Source organism: Sceloporus undulatus, chromosome 6 (assembly GCF_019175285.1).
Source record: "Sceloporus undulatus isolate JIND9_A2432 ecotype Alabama chromosome 6, SceUnd_v1.1, whole genome shotgun sequence".
Lineage (NCBI taxonomy): Eukaryota > Metazoa > Chordata > Lepidosauria > Squamata > Phrynosomatidae > Sceloporus > Sceloporus undulatus.
In genome coordinates, this window is record NC_056527.1 from 115731359 (window position 1) to 115752857 (window position 21499).

Genomic DNA, 21499 nt, shown 5'->3' on the forward strand with positions numbered 1-21499 from the left:
GGCACCAAGGCCGTCACCAAGTACACCAGCTCCAAGTGAAAGGGATCTGCTTCCCAAACAGACCCAAAGGCTCTTTTCAGAGCCACCCACTTCGCCCATAGGAAAGGCTGGCGTCACTTTGTGTTAATGCTCCTAAAACGGCTTCTGGTAATATGGAGTAAATAATGTTCTCAATGTCCAAGTATACTGGAAGTGGTCCACTAGTAATCACATGCCACCAATAAATTCAGAGCACTGTAGAATCCTAGAGTTGGAAGAGGCCCCAAGGGACTTGATCCAGTCCAACCCCATTCTGCCATGCAGCAACTCACAGTCAAAGCATCCCAGGCAGATGGCTATCCAGCCTCTGTTTAAAGACCTCCAAAGAAGGAGGCTCCACTAGACTGTACCTGAGAAAAGAGCAGGATACTACTACCACTACTAGTAATAATAATAATATTCTAAGGCAGCATCTTCCACTGTCAAACAGCCCTTACTCTCAGGAAGTTCCTCCTAATGTTGAGCTGGAATCTTTTCCTGCAGCTTGAATCCATTGTTCTGGGTCCTAGTCTCTGGAACAGCAGAAAACAAGCTTACTCCCTCCTCAATGTGACATCCCTTCAAATATTTAAACAGGGCTATCATATCACCTCTTAACTGTCTCTTCTCCAGGCTAAACATCTCCAGCTCCCTAAGTTGTTCCTCATAGGGCTTCATGGTTTCTAGACCTTTCACCATTTTTGTCGCCCTCCTTTGGACACATGGCTCCAGTTTCTCAATGTCCTTTTTAAATTGTGGTGCCCAGAACTGGACACAGGATGATTCCAGGTGGGGCCTGACCAAAGCAGAATAGAGTGGCACTATTACTTCCCTTGATCTAGACACTATACTTCTATTGATGCAGCCTAGAATCGCCTTGTTAGCTGCCGCATTGCACTCTTGACTCATGTTCAACTTGTGGTCTATTTGTTCCCACTTTTTCTCTGGTCCTGAGGCTCAAGGCAAAAATTAAAAGCTTGCCATTAATAGCACCCTTCAGTTTACCCTGAAAAAGAAAAAGCCAAAAGGATTTAGCATCCATTAAGCAATGCTTGAATATATATTCCAGGGCAAATATAGTACAACAGTGTAGTGTGAAAGGTATGTTCGCTGGTGCTTATTCAGAGGGAATTCTGGAAAGGACTGGAGGCCAAACTGTGCTTTAATAATTTTGTAGCTCAGGGTCAGTGTTTTCTTGTTGCATCTTGTTGAAGAGGCAGGATAGAAATAAACATCCTTCTTCTTATTATTATTACTACCGTATTATTAATTTTCAAGCCCTTCATAAACCAAGCAGAGGAGCTGAAGGGTCCCAAGGCCTAAGTCCACAGCTCCAAGTAAAGTGGAAGAGGACTTTAAAAACACTCCCAAATGATACAAAAGGCTCTTTTAAGAGCCACTTACTTTCCGCTTCAAAGAGCTGTACTTCTTTCCATCCCCTGAATCTAGGAAAACTTTCTATGAATCAGGGATTTAAAGTCTTATTCCCAAACAAGGATTTCTGGAGCAGTTTGGAACCAGTTAAATTCTATGTACAGAAAACGGCAAAAACACAACGACTGCAGAAGAAAAATTTCATCTACAAAAAATAGCATTTTATGAATAGAGTAACAGTTCTGCATGAAAAATGCAGTTTTGATACTTGTTTTCTGCACAGAAATGCCCTTTTTGGTTGAGAAACAAATCCCAGGCAATTTTGTTTGTTTTGTTGTGGGTTTTGGCACAATTCTCAAGTGGCACAAGGCAGTCCTTGAAAAGGGCGCAGTTTTCAACGGGTCTCTTAGACTAAGGTCCAAAACAGACTGCAGAATTAATCCAGTTTGAGACCACTTTAACTGCCCTGGCTTAATGCTAGGGAACCCTGGGATTTGTAGTTTATTGTGGCCCCAGAGCTCTCTGACAGAGAAGGTACAATGTCTCACAAAACTACATTTCCCAGAATTCCTTAGCTTTGAACCAGGGCCTTTAAAGTGATTATTTCTGCAGTGTTTTGAACCAAAGAGTCAAAACCAAATGCATCTGAGGAAATAGGCTCAGGTCTATGAAAACTCTCTTTCATTTAGTCTCAAAGGTGTTGAAGATCCTTTTGCAGAATGATTTTCCAGGCTAATACAGTATGGCTAGTTTTTTATATTTGACCAATACTAGACTATTCAAGGGTAAATTTAGTAATATAATATGTTGATCGGAGCCTGAAAAGTATGTACTTTAATAATTTTGTCACTGAGGGTCAGTGTTTTCAAGCCCTCATAAATCAAGCCTTCAGAAATAATAATAATAATAATAATAATAATAATAATAATAATAATTATAATACAGTAAGAAAGAAAGAGATGGAAAGGAATTCAAAAATGTAAGAAAGTTTAAGATAATCTAAGGATAAGGAAGGGAACTTAAAAAGGAAAATAAACCTATATATATAAGGAAAGGATGTAAGGGATATAAATTCAATATGGCATAAAAATAGAGCAGAACAGATAGAAATAGTAATGGAAGTAGAATAAGAAAATTAGAATATACAGAGACACATTAAAATAGTTAACTTTTTATTGTAACTTGTTATGTGTTTTGTGTATTTTACTGGGTTGTGATCCTGCCTTGATCCAAGGCGGGAAAATATAAATAAAATTATTATTATTAATTAAATATGTTTCAGTTAAAGCCCAACTGCAGTCAAAGCATACATCAATTTAGAAGAACAAACAAGACATATGTTTAAAACTATGGACATTTAAAATTCATTGTTTGAAATTGACAGTTTCTCAAAGACCATCTGGATAGTCCTGTGGGAAGAGATTGCTCTTCAATGATGTTTTTATTTACCTCTCTATTTATTCATTGCCCTTCAGCCCTATTTTAAATCCAGAGGGCATATCCATCTCAGAGTACTTAGCTGTCGGACATTGACCGCAGAGTTGCCTTGGAGGACCTAGAGATTCCTAGAGAGGTGTCCTCTCAGGTAAAACAGTGCTTTTGTCATTTGCCTTTCTTCCATATTCCCGGGGGTCTTGTGCCCCTAACCTTAGCAAATGTGGAGGGACAAGAGTACTTGCTATTGCTAGTCCAATGCTCAAACCGCTACTCCACACAAGGCACATAAAAATCCCACCCCTTAGTAAACACAAGTAACGCTTTTACACGAGACAAGCCTCAGGTGAAATAAAAGAATCAGAGTTGGAAGAGACCCCAAGAAGGGCCCTGATCCAGTCCAGCCCCATTCTTCTGCCATGCAGGAACTCTCAGTCAAAGGATCCCCATTGAGAGATGGCCATCCAGCCTCTGCTTAAAGACCTCCAAGGAAGGAGACTCCACTACACTCCAAGGAAGGAGTGTGTTTTATTGTTGAACAGCCCTTACTCTCAGGAAGTTCCTCCTAATGTTTCAGTGGAATTTACTTTCCTATATCTTGCACCCATTGCTCCCTTGGGTCCTAGTCTCTGGAGCAGCAGAAAACAAGCTCCCTCCCTCCTCAATGTGACATCCCTTCAAGTATTTAAACAGGGCTCTCATATCACCTCTTAACCTTCTCTTCTCCAGTCCAGGCAGTGTGGCATAGTGGCTTCAGTGTTGGACTATGGCTCCAAACACACTGCAGAAATGATCCAGGTTAAGACTGCTTTAACTGCCCTGGCTCAATGCATTGGGAGTTTGGAGACACATTTAGCTATCTCTGTCAGGGAGATGTGGCACAAGGAACTAGTTCCCAGGATTCCCTAGCACTGAGCCAGGGCAGAAAGGGCATCCAGAGGAGGACGTCCTGCAATGTGTTTTGGGAACCTATGGCTCTGGCCATGGAACTCCATTGTGTGCCCTTAAGCAAGTCACTCAGCCTCAGGGAAGGGAGTGTGAAACTCTGGCTAAATCTTTTGCTTAGAAAGCCCCAGGATAGAATGGCTCCACGTTAATGACTTGAAGATATGTATATATACACAACACATTTGAAGTCAGAAACGTGCAAAGGTCCCTTATAAACTGCATTGTTGCAATCTGCGGAGCCCTTTTCCAGCGCTTTTCCTGAGCCGGTGGTGGCTCTTAAAGAGACCTTTTTGTGAGTTTTGAGGAAGGAGTCCATTCGAGGAAGCCGCCTTAAGCCCTCTCCCGCGGATGCGCCTGGCCAGCTGGATGTCCTTGGGCATGATGGTCCACCCTCTTGGCGGGATGGCGCAGAGGTTGGGTCCTCGAAGAGCCCCACCAGTAAGCTCGCTCGCCTCCTGCAGCGCCATCACCGCAGAGCTCTGGAAGCGCAGGTCCGTCTTGAAGTCCTGCGCGATCTCCCGCACCAGGCCTGGAAGGGCAGCTTCCGGATCAACAGCTCCGTCGACTCTGGTAGCGCCGAATCTCCTCAAGGCCACGGTCCCGGGCGGTAGCGGTGGGGCTCTCACTCCGCCGGTGGCTGGAGCGCTCTTCTCCGGCGGCTTTGGTGCCGAGCTGCTTGCGGGCGCTTTTCCCGCCGGTAGGCCTTGCGAGCCGTCGCGGTTAGTACGAGCCCTTGCTGCTCTGGCTACAGAAACTGCCTTAGCGCTTCCTGAAAAGCGTCAAAAGCAGTGACTGCGGGCACTACGGGCCTGGTATTTATACACTTTTTCCGCTGCTGAGTTGGTCAATAACACAGCCAATGGCTAGACTTGAAGCTCCCGCGCGCGCTCAGTGATTGGCCGCGATGTACAAACCGGCCGTCCCTTCAGCCCCCCGTCTCCTCACTGTGGGCGGGGTTCTATTCAGGAAAGAAAAGGTTTTAATGTCCCGCCGCTGTTGCCGATTGTCAAGCCCTGTTTTCCGCTTTTCTCTCGTCCATCAAAGCGGCAATCGATGTCACAGTCTCGATCCGCCGGAGGCGTAGAGCTCTGAGTGGGAGGAAGTAAACCGTCCATGGTTGTGGATCTGATCACATGGAAGTATTGAAACAGTTTAAAGACTTCTAAAAAGAAAGGAGGCAGCAAAGGGCCGGAAAAGTGGTCTAGGCCTTGGATAAAGAAAGGTCCAGTTATCCTGGGAGGTTGGGTTTGAACCCACTGGTGTCAGCGTCCATTTTTTATCTGAAGTCAGGATGGTCGCCAGTGTCCAAAGTGTAACTTTAATCCTGCATTCTCTCCGAACGTGATGGAATAACATCAGTATAGAAGAGGGTTTTGCACACAACTGCAGCATTTTGATCGCAGTGCATTTAATTGTTTTGATAGGAAACACGAGGATGTTTATAAAAGGCGGACTGTTGCGGAAATAGACCAGTTCCTTCTGCTGTTTAACTCTATTTGTCGTGGATAATAAATCTGATTCAGCTTTAAAATCCAATAAAGTGTTGGTCAAGGCCGGATCATTCCTGGGCAGTGTGGCTTTTTAAGATTGCTATCTTATTTGTATTCCATTTCCCCCAAAAACGGGACTCAACGTGGCTTACAGTACAATTAAAGACATTAACAAATATTAATACTGATAATTTAATTCCATTCAATGTACTATTTGTTGGTATGCTTTTAATGTGACTTTTTTATAATGTGTGAACCGCCCTGAGTGCGGGATACAATAACAACAACAACAATAATAGAAAGGTGAAGCATTAAAACAGAAATAAATAAAATTGGATCCCTTCTTCCGCAACAAAATGCACAAAATACATGATGCAAGCTCCGAAGCTCCAGAGGTTTCTCCATCAGGCAAAGGTGCTAAAAAGGGTTGCAATTGTGGAAGATGTTTCTGCTAGGCATTCCTAACATTCAGCGTGTTTTCTCCCTCTTTAAGATACCTTTTAAAATTATAACACTGGAAAAACTTCAGGTTCTCTGATGCCCCAAATTAATATGGACTCAAGCCTAGCATTATGTTAAAAAGGTCTGGCATTTCTCCCGTCGGGAATCGAACCCCGGCTCCCGCGGTGACAGGCGGGGATACTTACCACTATACAACGAGGAGTCGCTGAGCGAGCCCTTCCCAGGGCCATTTTTGGTGATTGCTAATGACACAAATGAGTCATTTGTCTTTGCCTAATTGGCTGGCCTGCTTCCAATTGCATGCCCAGGGCTCACGGGTCAGAAGGCTGAATCTGCACAAAGGAATACCTCTCCCCCTTGACTTGGGAGATAGATTCACTGAACATTGCAGGGCTTACTGCTAAAGCAAAGGAACAAGGAATGTAACTGCATTGGAATATGCAGGGGTAGCTGTGGTGGGCCAATGAACAAACGCAAACAAAAATCCATCAGTGACACCTTTAGTGGCCAACAGAAATGCACAAGTTATGTGTGGTTGTTGTGTGAATATAATATACTAATAGATACTATATATATATAATATATAGCACACACCACACATCTATTAGTATTAGATTATTATATAGGCACGTAGATCCTCATTGGTCCACCAAAAACCATACTCGTATTTCCGGCGTATAAGGCGACCGGGGCATAGAAGACGCCACCCAACTTTCCAGTTTAAATATAGAGTTGAGATGTACTCTCATCACCGTATAAGCTACCCCTTTCCAAAGCACACAAGGTAAAAATTTTTAAAAACCAGCTGAATTTTGATTGCGTATGGGAATTTAATTCAAATGACATGCATACTTAGCAGAAAATTTGTTGTAGAGACAAAGCTGCCTTGAGTGGTCAGCTGTCCCCTGCCTGCCCACCCGCCCTTCTCCAAGACTATCAGATCGGTAGCTGCTTTCATACAATCAAGCTATGGTGGGAGGCAGCAGCAGCCGTTTTTGACTTCCCCCACCAATGCAGCAGCAACCGCAACCGCAGATCTCCAGTCCAGCTCAGAAGTGTTCAGCACATGCCCTTTAGATGACACCTGGCGAATAAACCACCCCCAACTTTTGAGAAGATTTTCCTGGGGTTAAAAAGTAGTCTTATACGCCAAAAAATACAAGTAATAGTGGTATTTATGTATATATACATAGAAATATATATAAATATACTATAATACACACCACACATATATAATATCCATCAGGAACCTGTATTGGCCAACCAAAATGCACAAGTTATTTTGTGTGTGTGTGTGTGGTGTGTGTGTGTATTGTGCACTTGTGCATTTTAGTTGGCCAATAAAGGTATCACTGGTGGAGTTTGTTTGGCCAACAAAATGCACAAATCACACACACCACACCACGAACACCATAGGTATGTATGTATCCACACACATACACACCAATACTTGTGCATTTTGGCTGGCCAATAAAGGGATCCACTAGACGTGCATTGGGAACGAGGGGGGAACGCCATGAAGGAAATCCAAAACATCCAAACAAGATACTCATTGGAATAACCAAAAGCGCAGAATTCCTGTGTGCAAGCTTCAAAGCCATTGGCTCTCTTATCAGGCAAACAGGAGAAAGAAATTGAAGATGTTAGTCCTAGGCCTGCATGTTTCTGGGTCTGGTAGTCCAGATGGCACAGCGAGGGACTTTACCTGAAGGTAAAGTCATGTATGAGACCTTAAGCCCAAGATGTGTTTCATAGGATAAGTTTATGCTAAGGAAAATTTTAATTAAATTAAAATAAGGAATATAAATTAAAGTATGCAAGGAACAATTGATAACACCAGAGATGTGTGTGTTGGTGAGTTTGTGGGTGTGTGCTGCCACAGATGATGCCCTCAGAAACAAGACCCTGTAACACAACTGCACAGCGTCATCATGCAAAACAGACAACAATGCAGTCATCTCTTCCCTCCTCTCCACAAAGCTGCCTTCCCATTAACCACAGACAAAACTCTTTGTTCAAACATATAGTAGATGGATCAAAGGAGGTATTCAAAATCACTTTCTTTGAACCATCCTACACGTTTGGAACAGAGAGATTTGTCCTGCGCTTTCATGGAGTGCATTTTTGTGCAGGAGGGAAAAGACGATTACATAGTTGTTATTTTCATGAGGATGCTTTAGGATCTTTGCTATTTGTGCCCAAATATTTATTCATACTGATTGGATGGGACTCCAAGGAGTCCTCCACTCTCAAAGTGAGTCATTCCACCCTTGAGTTGCCCAGGTCTACCAATATTTACTCCAATCTCTCTTCCTGTGATTTGATTCCATTGGTTGGGTCTTACCCTCCTGAGAAGTACAGTTGGCCCTCTTTATCACGATTTTTTTACCCATGGATTCAAACATCCATGGCTGAAAATACTCCAAAAAGTATAAATGGCAATAGCAATACGCTGAGGACAAAAAGGGAAACTAGGAGGAGGGACAGAAGTGGACATTTTAAAAGCAGCTGAAAAAATAATGGGATGACAAAGGATCAATGGGGCTTATCCCTGCCAGATTGGCACAGATGGAGCATATGTTTTCATCGATGAGCAGAAATTCAGATAGACTAATTTTTAGGATCCACATATGTTCATAAACAGCTGTGACATAACAATGGTCAGCCCATGCGCGCCAAGAGTTTTCACCGCCTCACAAATCAATGTGTAACCATAGTTTTCTGTGGGTTTTCGGCCTCCGGGCTGCGTTCTGGAAGCATTTATTCCTGATGTTTTGCTGCATCTGTGGGCTGGCATCTTCAGAGGTGAGACATTTAACCTTCTCGACAGAGCTCTGGTGCCACATTAAATTACAATTCCAGGATTCCCTAGCACGAGCCAGGGCAGTTAAAGCGTCGTCTCAAACTGGATTATGTCTGTAGTGTGTTTTGGACCTAACAATAAAGGACTTGAGACTACGAAAGCTCGTGCCCACATCTTTCTTCCAGTTAGTCCTCAAGGGTATGTGCTGCAAGTCCTTTTGCATGGTAAACCTTGTTTCCTTGGCCAAAGTATATCGGTGGTGGTCAGTTTGGACTTGAAGTCGGTTATCCAGAGAGGTGACTTCTCTGGTGTATGCCCTACAGGCCTTACATTGTGAAGTCGAAGGCTTTCATGGCCGGCACCCATAGTTTTTTGTGGGTTTTTCCGGCTATGTGGCCATGTTCCAGAGAGAGTTGTTCCTGACGTTTCGCTTGCATCTGTGGCTGCATCTTCAGAGAATGCCTTACATGGATCTGGGGGCAATATTGCTGAACATGTCAGCCAAAGGGCTACTGGAGAAGGAGGATTTTTTTTAGTGCCGGCATCTCTCTACGAAGACCTTCCTAGAAAGACTCATCTAGTACCTACATTGGAGTCTTTTCATTTTTTCCAGGTAAGATCTCTCATTTCTCCCACTTTATCACCTTTCGTTTTTTAAAAGAAAAAATGGGATTTTATCTTTGTTGTTGCTGATACTGAATTTTTATTGTTTGGTGTTTAATCCCCACCTTTCCTTTTGGTTTGTTTCTACTGTATTTGCACAGCTACAGCCTTCATCTTATTTTTGTTAACCACCCAAAAGGCTCCAGCATCTGGGAAGGTTTTTCTTAAAAAAGGTATGTCAAGTAAGCAAATAAATTCCTATCTTTTGTTTTTGTAGATCATTGTCCAGAAAAGCACAGTCTGCTGCATGCACTGGAAACTGCTTTGGAGAGGAGGAAAACTACAGCAGCCAAGTGTCTCTTTTTGGTGATGGTCAGCATTTTCTGAAACCAAGTCTCTCCAGGGGACTAATTACAACCTCAATTTCAAAACCTGTTCTGGTAGACCCCTCTTCTGTCCCATTTGTGCTTCCTTGTCAGATCTCCAGCCTTCATCACCTGACAGTCTCCTTATCGATTTTCCCCCAGAAGAAAAAAGCCCTCCTTATCACTGTGCTACTTGACTCCATTCAACCAGCGATTGCCACAAATTATCAGGCGCAAACCCTCCCAACCCTTCACCACCCAGAAGCCAACATTCCCGGGCCCTCTTCCAAGGCTTTCCCTGGCCATTTCTTTCAAAACAATTTTGCTATTTTCCACAAAAGCAAAGTTTGCAATTTTCAGCGAAAAGAAGAGGCAGAGGCTGCGTTCTTTCTGCTTTCACGGGCTCCTTTGGCTTTTTCGGGGCGTGGAAACGGTCCCCTGATGGCCCAGATCCTCCTCCTGGATCCCTCCAGGTTTCAAAAGATCCGTGGAAAGAATTTTAATTAATTGGCTATTTTTGTGTCGCTTAAGAAACACAAAAAGTGCCAGCAGGAGCGCAGGAGAGGCTCTGGGGCTGTCAAAGCAGCCTGCAGGAAATGACCAATCAGCGCGCAGCTCCTCCCATATAAATAGCGGCGCCAGCGCTCCCCTCGCGTCAGTTCGCAGATCGCTAGCGAAGAGAGAGCATCAACAAGAAGACTATGGGCATGAAGTAGCGCCCGCCGCCGCCGCTGCTGATTTCAGCCGCTCCTGCTTCGAAGGCTCCCGCGAAACGGCAGCCGCTGCAAAGGCTCGCAAGCCTCCGGCCCCAGCGTCACGGAGCTTTTGACTCAAGCAGTCTCGGCTTCCAAGGGAGCGCGGCGGAGTCTCCTTAGCCGCCCTCAAGACGTCCCTAGGGCCGCCGGTTACGAACGTGGAGAAGAACAACAGCCGCATCAAGCTGGGCCTGAAGAGCTGGTGACCAAAGGGACCGCTGGTGCAGACCAAGGGCACCGGCGCCTCGGGCTCCTTCAAAGCTCAACAAGAGCAAGGCTGAAGGAAGAGAAAAGCCCGCCAAGAGAAGCCCGCCACCCGTTCCAAAGTGAAGAAGCCCGCCGCCAAGAAGTTCAGGAAGCCCATCACAGCCAAGAAGCCTGCCAAAAAGGTGGCCAAGAAGCCCGCTTCGGCCAAGAACGCGGCGGCGGCCAAGAGCCCCAAGAAGTCCAAAGTGACTAAGCCCACAAGAAGACTACGCAAAGCCCCGCCAAAGCAGTGAAGCCCAAAGCGAAGGCCAAGCCCAAGGCTTCCAAGTCCCAATGTCGCCCTAAAAAGAAGTGAGCGCTTAAGCCCAAGACGGAGGAGGAGGAGGCTCGTCCTTTACACACAAACGGCTCTTTTAAGAGCCAACCCAAATGCTCGATATAAAAGATGGAAATCATTGGCATCTAGTTTCAAAACCGATTCCTCCAAGAACTTTTAGGTTATTGTTGGACTACAACCCCAGCATTCCTCGCCCTTGGCTCTGCACTGGGCATGCTGGGGTTTGTAGTCCAAACAAGATCTGACTAAGCCGATGGCCTTTACAGACTGCAAAATAAAGCTGCTTGGGGTCTTTGGAGGTACATATGCTGTTTAGATGATGCCTAAATTCTAAGAATCCAGAAGCTGCCAACAAGCTGCCCCTCCAGTGCTTAGGAATGGAGAGTGGCTTTGGCGCGGCCTCCGGGCTCATTGAAATAGCATACCTCCAAAGAAAGGCCCGAAGCAGCTTATTTTGGCAGTTCTGGACTGTAACAGTAACCCTTGGCGTAAAAATACGGGACCTACTAAACAAGTGAAGGTACTTCCATAGGGAAAGCATACTTGCCCATAGAGAATTATTATGGGCTCCTTTTGTGGTGTTGAATGCTTTAGCACCCAGCCTCTAATCCTCTATGGCAATATTTTTCTATGAATTCTCTCATGGCAAGTATGTTTCGCTATGGGCAAATACTCTCCTTTGTTTTGCACATTCCCAAACAGCAACAGCATCGGTTAAAGATACGGTTTTTAAACAAAATATGCTCCTAACGCTTCCGATTAACGCAGCCGACGTTTGTTTCTTGCTGCCTGTTTGGCGTCCCCCTCCCTGCTCTTCTCTATTGTGATGACGTTTTATAAAGGATTATTGATTTGGACCGACGAGGATGGAGATTCGAACCCCCGCGTGCAGAGCACAATGGATTAGCAGTCCATCGCCTTAACCACTCGGCCACTCGTCAGGGGCTCCGGCCCGTTCCCCTCGCTTTCCTGGGCGTTTTTCTTCTATGTCCCAGGAATGTCTCTCCTGCTCTTCATAGAGATTAATAAAAAAATAATAATAAAATAATAATAATAATAAGTCAGAAGCAGAAATTATAGGTATGCGTCTGTGAGAGAGAGATGTGATACAAATATAACATTGTGTATGTGTTTATACACACACACATATGTGTATATATGTAGTATATATATCATACTTATATTTACAAATATGTCGTGTGTAATTTTGACATAAAATATTCGTTGTGTATGTGTGTGTATCACACCTGTATAAATATGTGTGCATACCACATGTGATGAATATATACGTGCGTGTATATATATAATCACAAATATATATTATATATATGTGGTGTGTGTGTGTGTTGTGGCGCGTGTGTGTCTACACCACAACACAACATATAGACATCTGCCTCTTTCCTTTTGTGCCATTTATGGAGCTAAGGTCAATATTTTTGGGGGGCAGATGGAGGAATAAATCATACACTTATATAGGTTTTTAAGTGCTTCTGTTAATCTTTTTAAATTGTATCTCTATTTTTAAAACAATTGATCTGTTAATACAGTAGTAGTTTAATTTCTTTTTAGTTGCCATTTTTGTAACTTTCATATTGTATTGTGTTCTTTTAGATGTAAGCTGCTTTGAATCGTAATTTTTTGGGGGGAAGGAGGGTAACAAATCAATATAATTAATAATAATAATAAACAACAACAATAAGCCTCTCTGGAAGCCTTTCTGCCTGACAGCGGGGTATAATACGCAAAATAATAGATAAATAATTCCATGACTCGAAAGAGACGGCCTAATGAACAATTACTTTTGTTGCCATACCCTTTTGTTGTTGTTGTTGTTACAATAATACCCAAGTCCACAAACCGTGAGCCTTTTGTGAGACCAACCAAAGTGCACAAAATACATGTTGCAACCTTTGACCACACTTTGGTTCTTCCATTAAGGGTCCCTGCTTTGTGGATTTGGAGGGATACTGTATTTTGGGACATGGGCCAACACAATCCTGTCTGGGCAAAAGTCACACTCTCTCAGCTCAAGAGGGCAATGGCAAACCCTCTTCAAGGAAATAGCAAGGAAAACCCCTTGAAGGGTCGCCTGTAAATGACTTGGAGGCACCATTGTCTCATGTGCTTTCTTTGGCACACTGTCACTTCTGAGCAACACATTGCAAGGCGAGCCATGCAATGGGGGGGGGGAGTATCCGCTAATTGTATGTAGTTCCAAAAGAGACTCGAAAATAAGGGGGGGGGGAGATAAAAAAGTAGCAGCTTCTGCCGAAACCCGGGATCGAACAGGACCTTTAGATCTTCAGTCTAACGCTCTCCCAACTGAGCTATTTCGGCCGCCGGTGGGCCAAGCTTTTTGATGCTGTGTGTAAGAGAAAGAAGCTCAATTGCTTGTTGTGGTTTCTCCAGCAGTTGTTTCGTATTTCTCTCCAAAGGGATGCAGGGCTTCGTTTTTGGCAAGTCTGTTATTGTCAAAGATACAAAAGACACAAGAAAGTAAAAACTGAGATTTAAAAAACGAAATCAAAAGTGTCTTGTTGCATTGGCCGGGAATCGAACCCGGGCCTCCCTCGTTGCAGGCGAGAATTCTACCACTGAACCACCAATGCTCCTGCTCTTTGTGGAAGGGAGCTTCCCCTTAGGCCTCTTTAGCTCAGCCATTGGGAAGTCCTGCTTCCTAAACGTCCTCTGACTTGCTTTTCCAGCCTTTTGCCAAAAATTTCCCCCCAATCTTTATTCGTTTCATTTTTATGTTATGCCGCCTTTTTTCTTAAAAGGGAACCCAAGGCGGTCCTCAATAAAAACATATATTTTTTAAAAAGTAACAATAAAGACATCAATATAAAAAAACAATAATAAAAAAAATAATATAAAATTGCAACAAACATCAAAAAACCCGAGTCCACGCCCCACATAACAAACATAGATATTAAAATTATATTATATCAAAAAACATAAAGCTCCAACAATCCAAGGCAAAAAGACCAAAACATTCCGGGTAATTGTTATGCCTTTTATATATTTCTTATATTATCATATTATTTTATTAATTGAATTAAATAAAGACAATTCTGTTTTTTTTATTGATCAGTAATAACATTATTTTTTTTAAAAAATCCTAAACTTAAAACAATTATATATAAATAAATTCATTTGAAGGTTTTCATATATATATATATATATATATAGAAGAGAGAGAGAGAGAGGGGGTGTGTGTTGTGTGTGATATATATATATTCTATTATGAAGTTCATTTATTATAATATATAAAAAAATATATTTAGGGTGGTATGGGTATATAATCATATAATAATCTAATATATTATAGATATATAGATGCATTAAAATGAAATATAAAATTAGTTATCTAATATATAAGGGAGTTATTAACTGAGTTTTGTTTTGTGATCAGTCATGGGAGAAGAGGGGGAGAGAAAGAGTCAGGCTGAACTTATTCCAGGGACTCTCTCCACTGGAAAGCTCAGCTTGGACAGCTGCTTTGCCTGGCGTTTGGGGAAGAAAAGGGGGAGAACCCAAACAGATTCGCAAAAGCTAATCGCACAAAAAAGTGACGGTTCCACCCGAGATTTGAACTCGGATCGCTGGATTCAAATCCAGAGTGCTAACCATTACACCATGGAACCGACCACGTGAGCAGCCTCTGCTTTCTTCATTTTCTCTAAACATCAATTTACATCAACATGTCATCATCATCATCATCATCATCATCATCTCTCCCTCTTTTAATATGACCATGGTTCAAAACACACTGCAAAAGTTAATCCGTTTGACACCGCTTTAACGCCCTGCCTCAGTGCTAGGGAACCTACTTGGTGAGAACCTTTAGCATTCTCTGTCAGGCAGCATTGAGTGTCACAACAAACTACAGTTCCCAGGATTCCTAGCACTAGCCTTGGCAATTAAAGGTGGTGTCAAACTGGATTATATTGCAATGCTAATGTAGCCACAATGCATTTTAGCCCCGTGTGTGTGTGTGTGTTGTGTGTCACTTTAACTGCTATTGCTTTCTCCCATACAGATCCTATGATTATTGTTGGAGGGAGAGAAGGAAATTAAACTATTCACCAAAGCTGGCTGACTTAGATCCCTCAATCTGAATCCTGCTCAGAATCTGGATCTGTTTAGTACTTTATATAATTTATATTCAATGATAGGGTATTAGTCCTCTAAAGTTTGGTGTTTTAACTGCACAGCTTGCTTAATTTTGCACAGCTTATTGTTTATGACTTTCAGATCGTATGCCATTGGCAGGTTATCTGCTGTTTGATGAGCCTGTAACGTGCCATGCGGATTTGTGGCACTGGATATAAAATTAACAACAACAAACATAAGTAATAATTATAATAATACTGTAGTGGACTACAGCATCCTTAGTCTTTGCCAGTTCAAATCCCAGGATTCCACAGGTATGGAAGCATGAAAGTGTGATGCAGTTCAGATATACATCGCAGGAATGGAACATAGGATCATCCAAAGTGGATTCCTTTTAGTAATTCCCTCGGAGCCCTTTGGGGGATCAGCTTATATCTGCAATGCAATGCAGATATAATTCATGATCCGTAATACGTATGTGTCTAGATCAGGGCAAGTAAAAAGACCACAAAACCTGACATAGCAGTGCGATGGCGCAGCTACAAGGCCATGCGTTTAGGCTGCATTATAGAAGTATAGTCTCTAGAGAGGAATGTAATAGTGCCCACTCTATTCTGCTTGGTCAGGACCCACCTGGAATACTGTGTCCAGTTCTGGGGACCAATTTTAAAGGATGTGAGAAACTGGAGCCATGTCCAAAGGAGGATGACTAAAATGGTGAAGGGTCTGGAAAGCATGAAGCCCATATGAGGAATGGATTTGGGGATGTTTAGCTGGGAGAAGAGAAGGTAAGAGGTGATATGATCGCCGTTTAAGTATTTGACAGGGTGTCATATGTGGGATGGAGCAAGCTGTTTCTGCTGCTCCAGAGACCAGGACCCAATGGGCAATGGATGCAAGCGCAGGAAAGAGATTCCAGCTCAACATTAGGAGGAACCTTCCTAAGAGCGGGCTGTGTGACAGGGACCCCACTCCCAAAGGAGCTTGTGGTGGAATCTTGGAGGCCTTTAAGCAGAGGCGGGATGGCCCGCCCAGGGGGGGACGCTTTGACTGAGGTTCCTGCATGGCGCAGGCGGTCGCGGTGGATGACTCCGGATGCTATGAGGTCCTGAAAGCAAACTAATTATATATAACTCATGATACGTCTAGAATCTCGTCAAAAAATCACCCCAAAATCCGAGTTGACCCTATCCAGGGTCAATATGAAGTACTATACTTTTACTCTTATGCAAAAAAGGAACCTGCCATTGGTGAAAAGCAAGAGCGTAAGCTGTCCTGGACAGCATTGAGCCCGTCTGCCTGTTCCTTCCATTCTTCGCCTTTACGAGAGTCCAACCCCTTTTGCCTTTTGGAATCGTGTAAATCTTTGGCATTGTTTTCCTTTTGTTTCATCCTGTAGATCCGGTCACATTCCTCAGGTTGACTGATACCGAATTTTACAACAAAACCCTACTTGGCCCTAAAACCTATCCTCCAAGTACCATGGGTCGAACTCTAGTGAGTATATACCGTATGGAGAGGGGGAAGTTGGTCTTGCGTGTGCAACCAGACTCCTTAGCTTAACCAAGAGACCGCTTCTGATGGAGGATTGCAGTTTTTAATGCAGAGCAACCGAGCATGCCTGCTTTAAGGGCGGGCAGGTAAGAGACTATCGCGGATATGAGCTTGTACGTCAAATCTTACCCTGACTGTATATGTCTTGTGTGCCTTCAAGTTGTTCCGACTTATGGCGGACCCACAAAACCAAAACTATCATGGGATTGTCTGGACAAGCTTAGTTCAGAGGGAGTTTGCCATGCTCTGGGGCTGAGCCTGAGAGAGTGGACTTGCCCCAAGTCACCCAATGGGTTCAGGGCTGAGCGGAGAATCGGACCCGCGAGTCCTCTGGAGTCATAGCCCTATACCTCAACTGCTATGCCCACTGCGCTCGTCGTTACCAGTACCACTAGCGCGAAATAACATGATAATACTAAAATTATAAGATACTAAAGACTGTTGTCACCTGCCTGAGTCGTCCCGGACCCATGGAGACCCCGAGTACGAGACATCCCCAAGAGCGGCCTTTCCTCCATTGCTCCTGCTCAGGTCTTGCCACTGAGGCCTCTCCTTCTAGGCATGCAGCCTTCTTCTCTTCTACTCCGCTTCTACCTGTCCTAGCATTCTTGTCTTTGCTATGCAGCCTGACTTCCTCAGGATATGGGCCAAAGACGGACAGCCTCAGTTGACCATCTGGCTTCCAGGGAGAGTCTGGTTTGGGGACTGGATGGCCTCGTCTAGGAAAAGTTTGGGGGAGTCTTTACTTGCTCACCGGCAGCCATCCGCTTGGACCTACCGAGAGTGACAGTGACAGGTCTAAAAAAGGCAAGGCACGGACTGTTCACGTTTCCAACGCTCTGGAGAGGTGAGTGCCTCTCGTTGCTTGGGTGCGCAAATGTCCCCACGTGGTTTCCACAGCAGGTCTAGGTGCCCTGGAGAGAGCACATCTCCCTGATGGGCCACCAAAGACATATTCCCATATGAATGGAAAGGAAGTGGGGTGCCCCTACTCGTCATCCAAGCGTGTGGCCATGGAGGACGCAATTTGTAAACTACCCCAGTCAAGCGTGACCCGCAGCCCACTCCATGGTAGACATCCTCCAGGACTCACCTGGTCTGCTAGTTACTAGTTCTTGAAGCTTAATATCTTGCACATTCATACCTGGTGGCCTTCTCTCTTTCTCCTGTCCCTCCTCTTCGCTAGCATTAGTCGTCCTTTCCAATGAGCCCAGGGATGTTTCATGAAGTGGCCAGTCCCGTTTTATCCCCCCACTCTTGGCTTCCAGGAGCGTCTCGGCCTGCTGTGTTGTAGGACTCTTTATGTTTTTGGCTCGTCCCCGGATCCTCAACCCTCTTTCCAGCACCACATTGTGAAGGAATTTATCTCTTTTTATCCAGTTTCTTAATGTCCTGGCACGCGGCATCTTACTCGCAATGAGAAATAGAATGGCTCTAGGATTCTCGCGTTGCCTTTAGGATCTTGCCTAGTTCTTCATTGCTGCCCGCGCCGGTCTTATGTCGTCTTCTACCTGCGTCACTGTCTGACTATGTTGATCCCGGGTTAGAAACTCTTTACTATGGCTATTCTCATTGCTAGGATTGAATTCCTGAACATCTTCCCGGTCATTAGTTTTGTTTTCTTATGTTAGCGGTCCTCCGGCCTTTGGCACTTTGTGTCCTGACCCTCCTCAGGAGTTGCTCTAGTTCTGCAATGCTTCTGCCTAGCAGTATGTGACCTGGCATCTCTTAGGTTGTTGATAGTCCCTTCCTCCTATTTTCACTCCGCCCCTCCACCTCTGCTGTGTCCAAGCCTGCTTCCATATAAACGTTCAAAGAACGTGAACAGGGAAGGGGGACAAGATGCCGGCCTAGCTGACCCCTGGCCAATGGGGACCGTCGGTTTCGCTGTTGTTCTCTTCTGACAGTAGCCTCTGTCCTAAGGGACCTGCATAGCCCTAGGTTACGTTGAGCCATCTCCCACATCCCACGACAACGGTGAAAATCTATGCAGTTTACCTGCATGTTAAAACAGAAACGTAATTTACTGTACCAAGAATGTGCCAGAGGCCTGAACAGGAAATGAGCAGCTCCGTAACACATCCGCGTTAATAAAGTAAACAATAACACTCAGACCGTGAATAAAAACAACACCATTCTCCTAAAACACCGACCACCCCAACCTGAGGCAACTCAGCTCTGCCTGCGGCTTACAACTGCCCGCATTCCACGCCTGTTTGGAGAAAGCGCCACGGAAGGTTTGGGGGAGAACGGTTTTGCAAGGATCGCGGAGATGTCTGCTTCCTGATCCTTCCTTTCTGCGTTGTCACTCCGCCTAGGTGTAAGTTCCAGTGGGATCAACAACTGAGTGAAGAACCGGTGCAGCCACGGCGGTGTGCCGCAAATCAAGAAGGCCTGGGGCTGGCGCACTGCTTCCCACCTCCTACACAAGGTTGACAACTCACGTGCACCACCTCCTAACGAATGTGACTCGCCCTGGTTTAAGAGCTAGGACACCTGAGATAGAAACTGAGCCGCTGTGATCCACAGAAACCAAATCAGTTTGTATCACCGTTCAACGGGAGGTTTCAGCTGAATCTAGCCAGAGGTGGAGACATACAACCTCCCAATGTGGTCTGATTTCCGCTCCCAGCCTTCCCCCCAGGCTATGCTGGCTAGGGCGTTGGGACTTGCAGTCCCTAGCCACATCAGAGGGTTGCAGGTTCCCAGAGCTGCCGGGTGGAACCAAACCTATGGTCCGACTGTCTGCCTTCTGGCCCTTGCCAACAGGCACTTGCTCATCACACTAATCCACAATTCCCGGTCCCTGGGCAGATAACGACTGCAAATAAGCCGGTCTAGCCATGGAGGCAACTGCCACCAGGGACCAAAACCAGCCAGAGCCACATTGGTGTTGCTCAAAAATGGGCCTTCCCGAGGGAATTTGGGGGTGCAGGTATGCACCACGTTTGAGTATGTACAGTTCCGCAGCTGAGTAGTTCCTTTCTCTCTTTAGGCGCAGCATTTGAGATAGGGTTACTAAAATAAAGGAGGAAATTGGGGGCCCATTTCACAGCCAACCGGTTACACGACTCTCGTTCCCTTTAACTGCCACACTCCCTTTAAGGTCCGGGATTTTGGGGAGGACTACTTACAATCCGCGCACCAGAGAGCTCTAGTGAGTCACCCAGACCACAGATCCCAGGATTCCATAGGAGGTACCCATGGCCCGTGTAAGTGACCTTAGAGCACCTAACTGTGAGTGTGTGACCGGAGGGGTGCGAGGGGGGGGTGGGGATATAACACCTCTGTTGTGCTTTCACGTGTTTCTGGACTTATGGCAACCCTGACGACAAACCTATCCATGCGGTTTCTGGCAAGTTCTTCAGAGGCCGGGGCCATTGCCTCCTTGGCTACAAGCGAGACTCACAGGACCCTCCGGATGTTGTGGGATGTGGTCCCGCATTCCCCCAATGGCTAACCTGGCTGGTGTTGCGGGGATTTGCCGTCCACCAACATCTGGTGGGCAAACCATTGCCCATCCTAGTTTAGAAGGAAACCAACCATGAGGACTAGGGCATTTATACCACAATACTCAAGAGCCGTCGTCTCTCAGGACCCATGGAAGCTGCTCCACCGTGCACTATACTCTACTCTACTCCATGATATGACGCCAGGGTGATGCCTAATATCCAAGGCCTTACCAAAATGGGTTTGGAACGCACCACCACCGTGTGGAAGCCGTTTGTCCAGCCCACCAAGTGATGAATAGGAATAACTAGAAGCAAATCCATAAATTTCAATGTGGCCACCTGTTGCAGAAGATGATACCCCAAAATTAGCCCACATCCCATTTGAATCCAACAGGACCTTGGTGGCCTCCTTTCTTCTTGGGAGCCGCAAAGGCAAAAACAAACCAGCACTGAGGAGGAGAAGAGAGGGCATCCGGATTAGGTACATCCTCTTGGGGCTGGGCAACCGGTCGTGAGTCCTCTAGCCATTCCTGATCACGGATGGGTTGAAGCCCCACGTCCGTCCCCCCGCGTCTCTAGCTTTCACAGCACAATCAGACAACAATGGTGCGTTTTTTCAGAGAGTCCCTTCCTCTAAAAGTACTCAGCTCCCGCCTCCGCGGAAAAGCAAGGTCCTCTGTCAATGTGGGGCCCAGCGATGCCCAGAGAAGAAAGAAAGGAAAGATCCCGCTTGTTGTTTACAAATTACAGATGAGGGAAGATGTGGCTGGAGTGGTGAGCACTCTGCGTAAAAGGACGGTTGGTAGCCCCAGAAGGGCTGCTAATGGACTGTGCTCTCCTTCTGCCCCGCGGGTAACTGGAAGCAAAAGGAGGGAAAAAAGACGAGTGAAATTTCACCATACAGAACATTGTCTGACTGGAACGTGCGACATTCCAGCTCACCCCAAGACTTTGTGTATGGTACCAAACATTCCCAGCAAACAGGGTTCATAAGTAAATGGACACCCGTTGTCGGCCTTGCCATTCAACGCGAGACCAAGCACCGATTACACGACAAAGCACCTCCCTCAACGAACAGTAGTATACTCCCCTCCTCTCCAGCGCTCCCACGCCACAGCCTGTTGGCCGTAACATGGAATAAAACTCTTCAGAACATGGACCTCATAGCCCGAAAAAAACCCACAAAAAATCTAGGATGCCGGCTGTGAAGCCTTGACTTCATATTGGAAGTTTGGGGCGATTTGGAGCACCTTTTTTTAAAAAAATATGTATTGCAGAAGGAAGTGCCTTGGGGGGGAGGCTTGCAGCCCCAAAATTTCCGTGAGCCCCATGGGCCTCCTCACCTTCCACCGTTGCCCACACCTATAGTGGGCATGATCGCCTGACGCGCTGAGTTCTCCGTGTCTGAAAACTAGGAATCAAGTATTTATACCATGGGTGTAGGAAAGAGAAGAACGGGAATAGCATTGGAAAGGGCACAGCCCCACCACCAGCAAGTACTACGGTAGGCGGAGAACGCGCTCTAATTGATCTCCCGAGCGGTTTCAAGATCGCCACGGCCTGGGGGAGCAAGCAAACAATGAG

The 21499-nt window shown here is 45.3% G+C and overlaps 1 protein-coding gene, 3 non-coding genes and 2 pseudogenes across 4 annotated transcripts in view; 1 reads left to right on the forward strand and 5 right to left on the reverse strand.

Annotated features, from left to right (window-relative positions):
• Positions 1-3983: 3983 nt before the first annotated feature.
• On the reverse strand, positions 3984-4889 carry LOC121933929 (annotated as a pseudogene).
• LOC121933930 lies at positions 4888-10814 on the forward strand (annotated as a pseudogene).
• Positions 10815-11653: 839 nt separating this feature from the next.
• Positions 11654-11737, reverse strand: TRNAS-GCU. The gene has a single exon. It is a non-coding gene; the product is annotated as a tRNA-Ser (tRNA).
• Positions 11738-13062: 1325 nt separating this feature from the next.
• TRNAF-GAA lies at positions 13063-13133 on the reverse strand. Its single transcript has one exon. It is a non-coding gene; the product is annotated as a tRNA-Phe (tRNA).
• Positions 13134-13334: 201 nt separating this feature from the next.
• On the reverse strand, positions 13335-13405 carry TRNAC-GCA. The gene has a single exon. It is a non-coding gene; the product is annotated as a tRNA-Cys (tRNA).
• Positions 13406-20659: 7254 nt separating this feature from the next.
• Positions 20660-21499, reverse strand: part of LOC121933931 (histone H2B 1/2/3/4/6-like) — a 1175-nt gene continuing 335 nt past the window's right edge. Inside the window, exons 2-3 of the mRNA XM_042473910.1 lie at positions 21259-21326; positions 20660-20771 (exon numbers count right to left, since the gene is read on the reverse strand). Coding sequence (XP_042329844.1) covers positions 20660-20771; positions 21259-21326 — 180 coding nt within the window. The remainder of the gene's footprint in view (positions 20772-21258; positions 21327-21499) is intronic.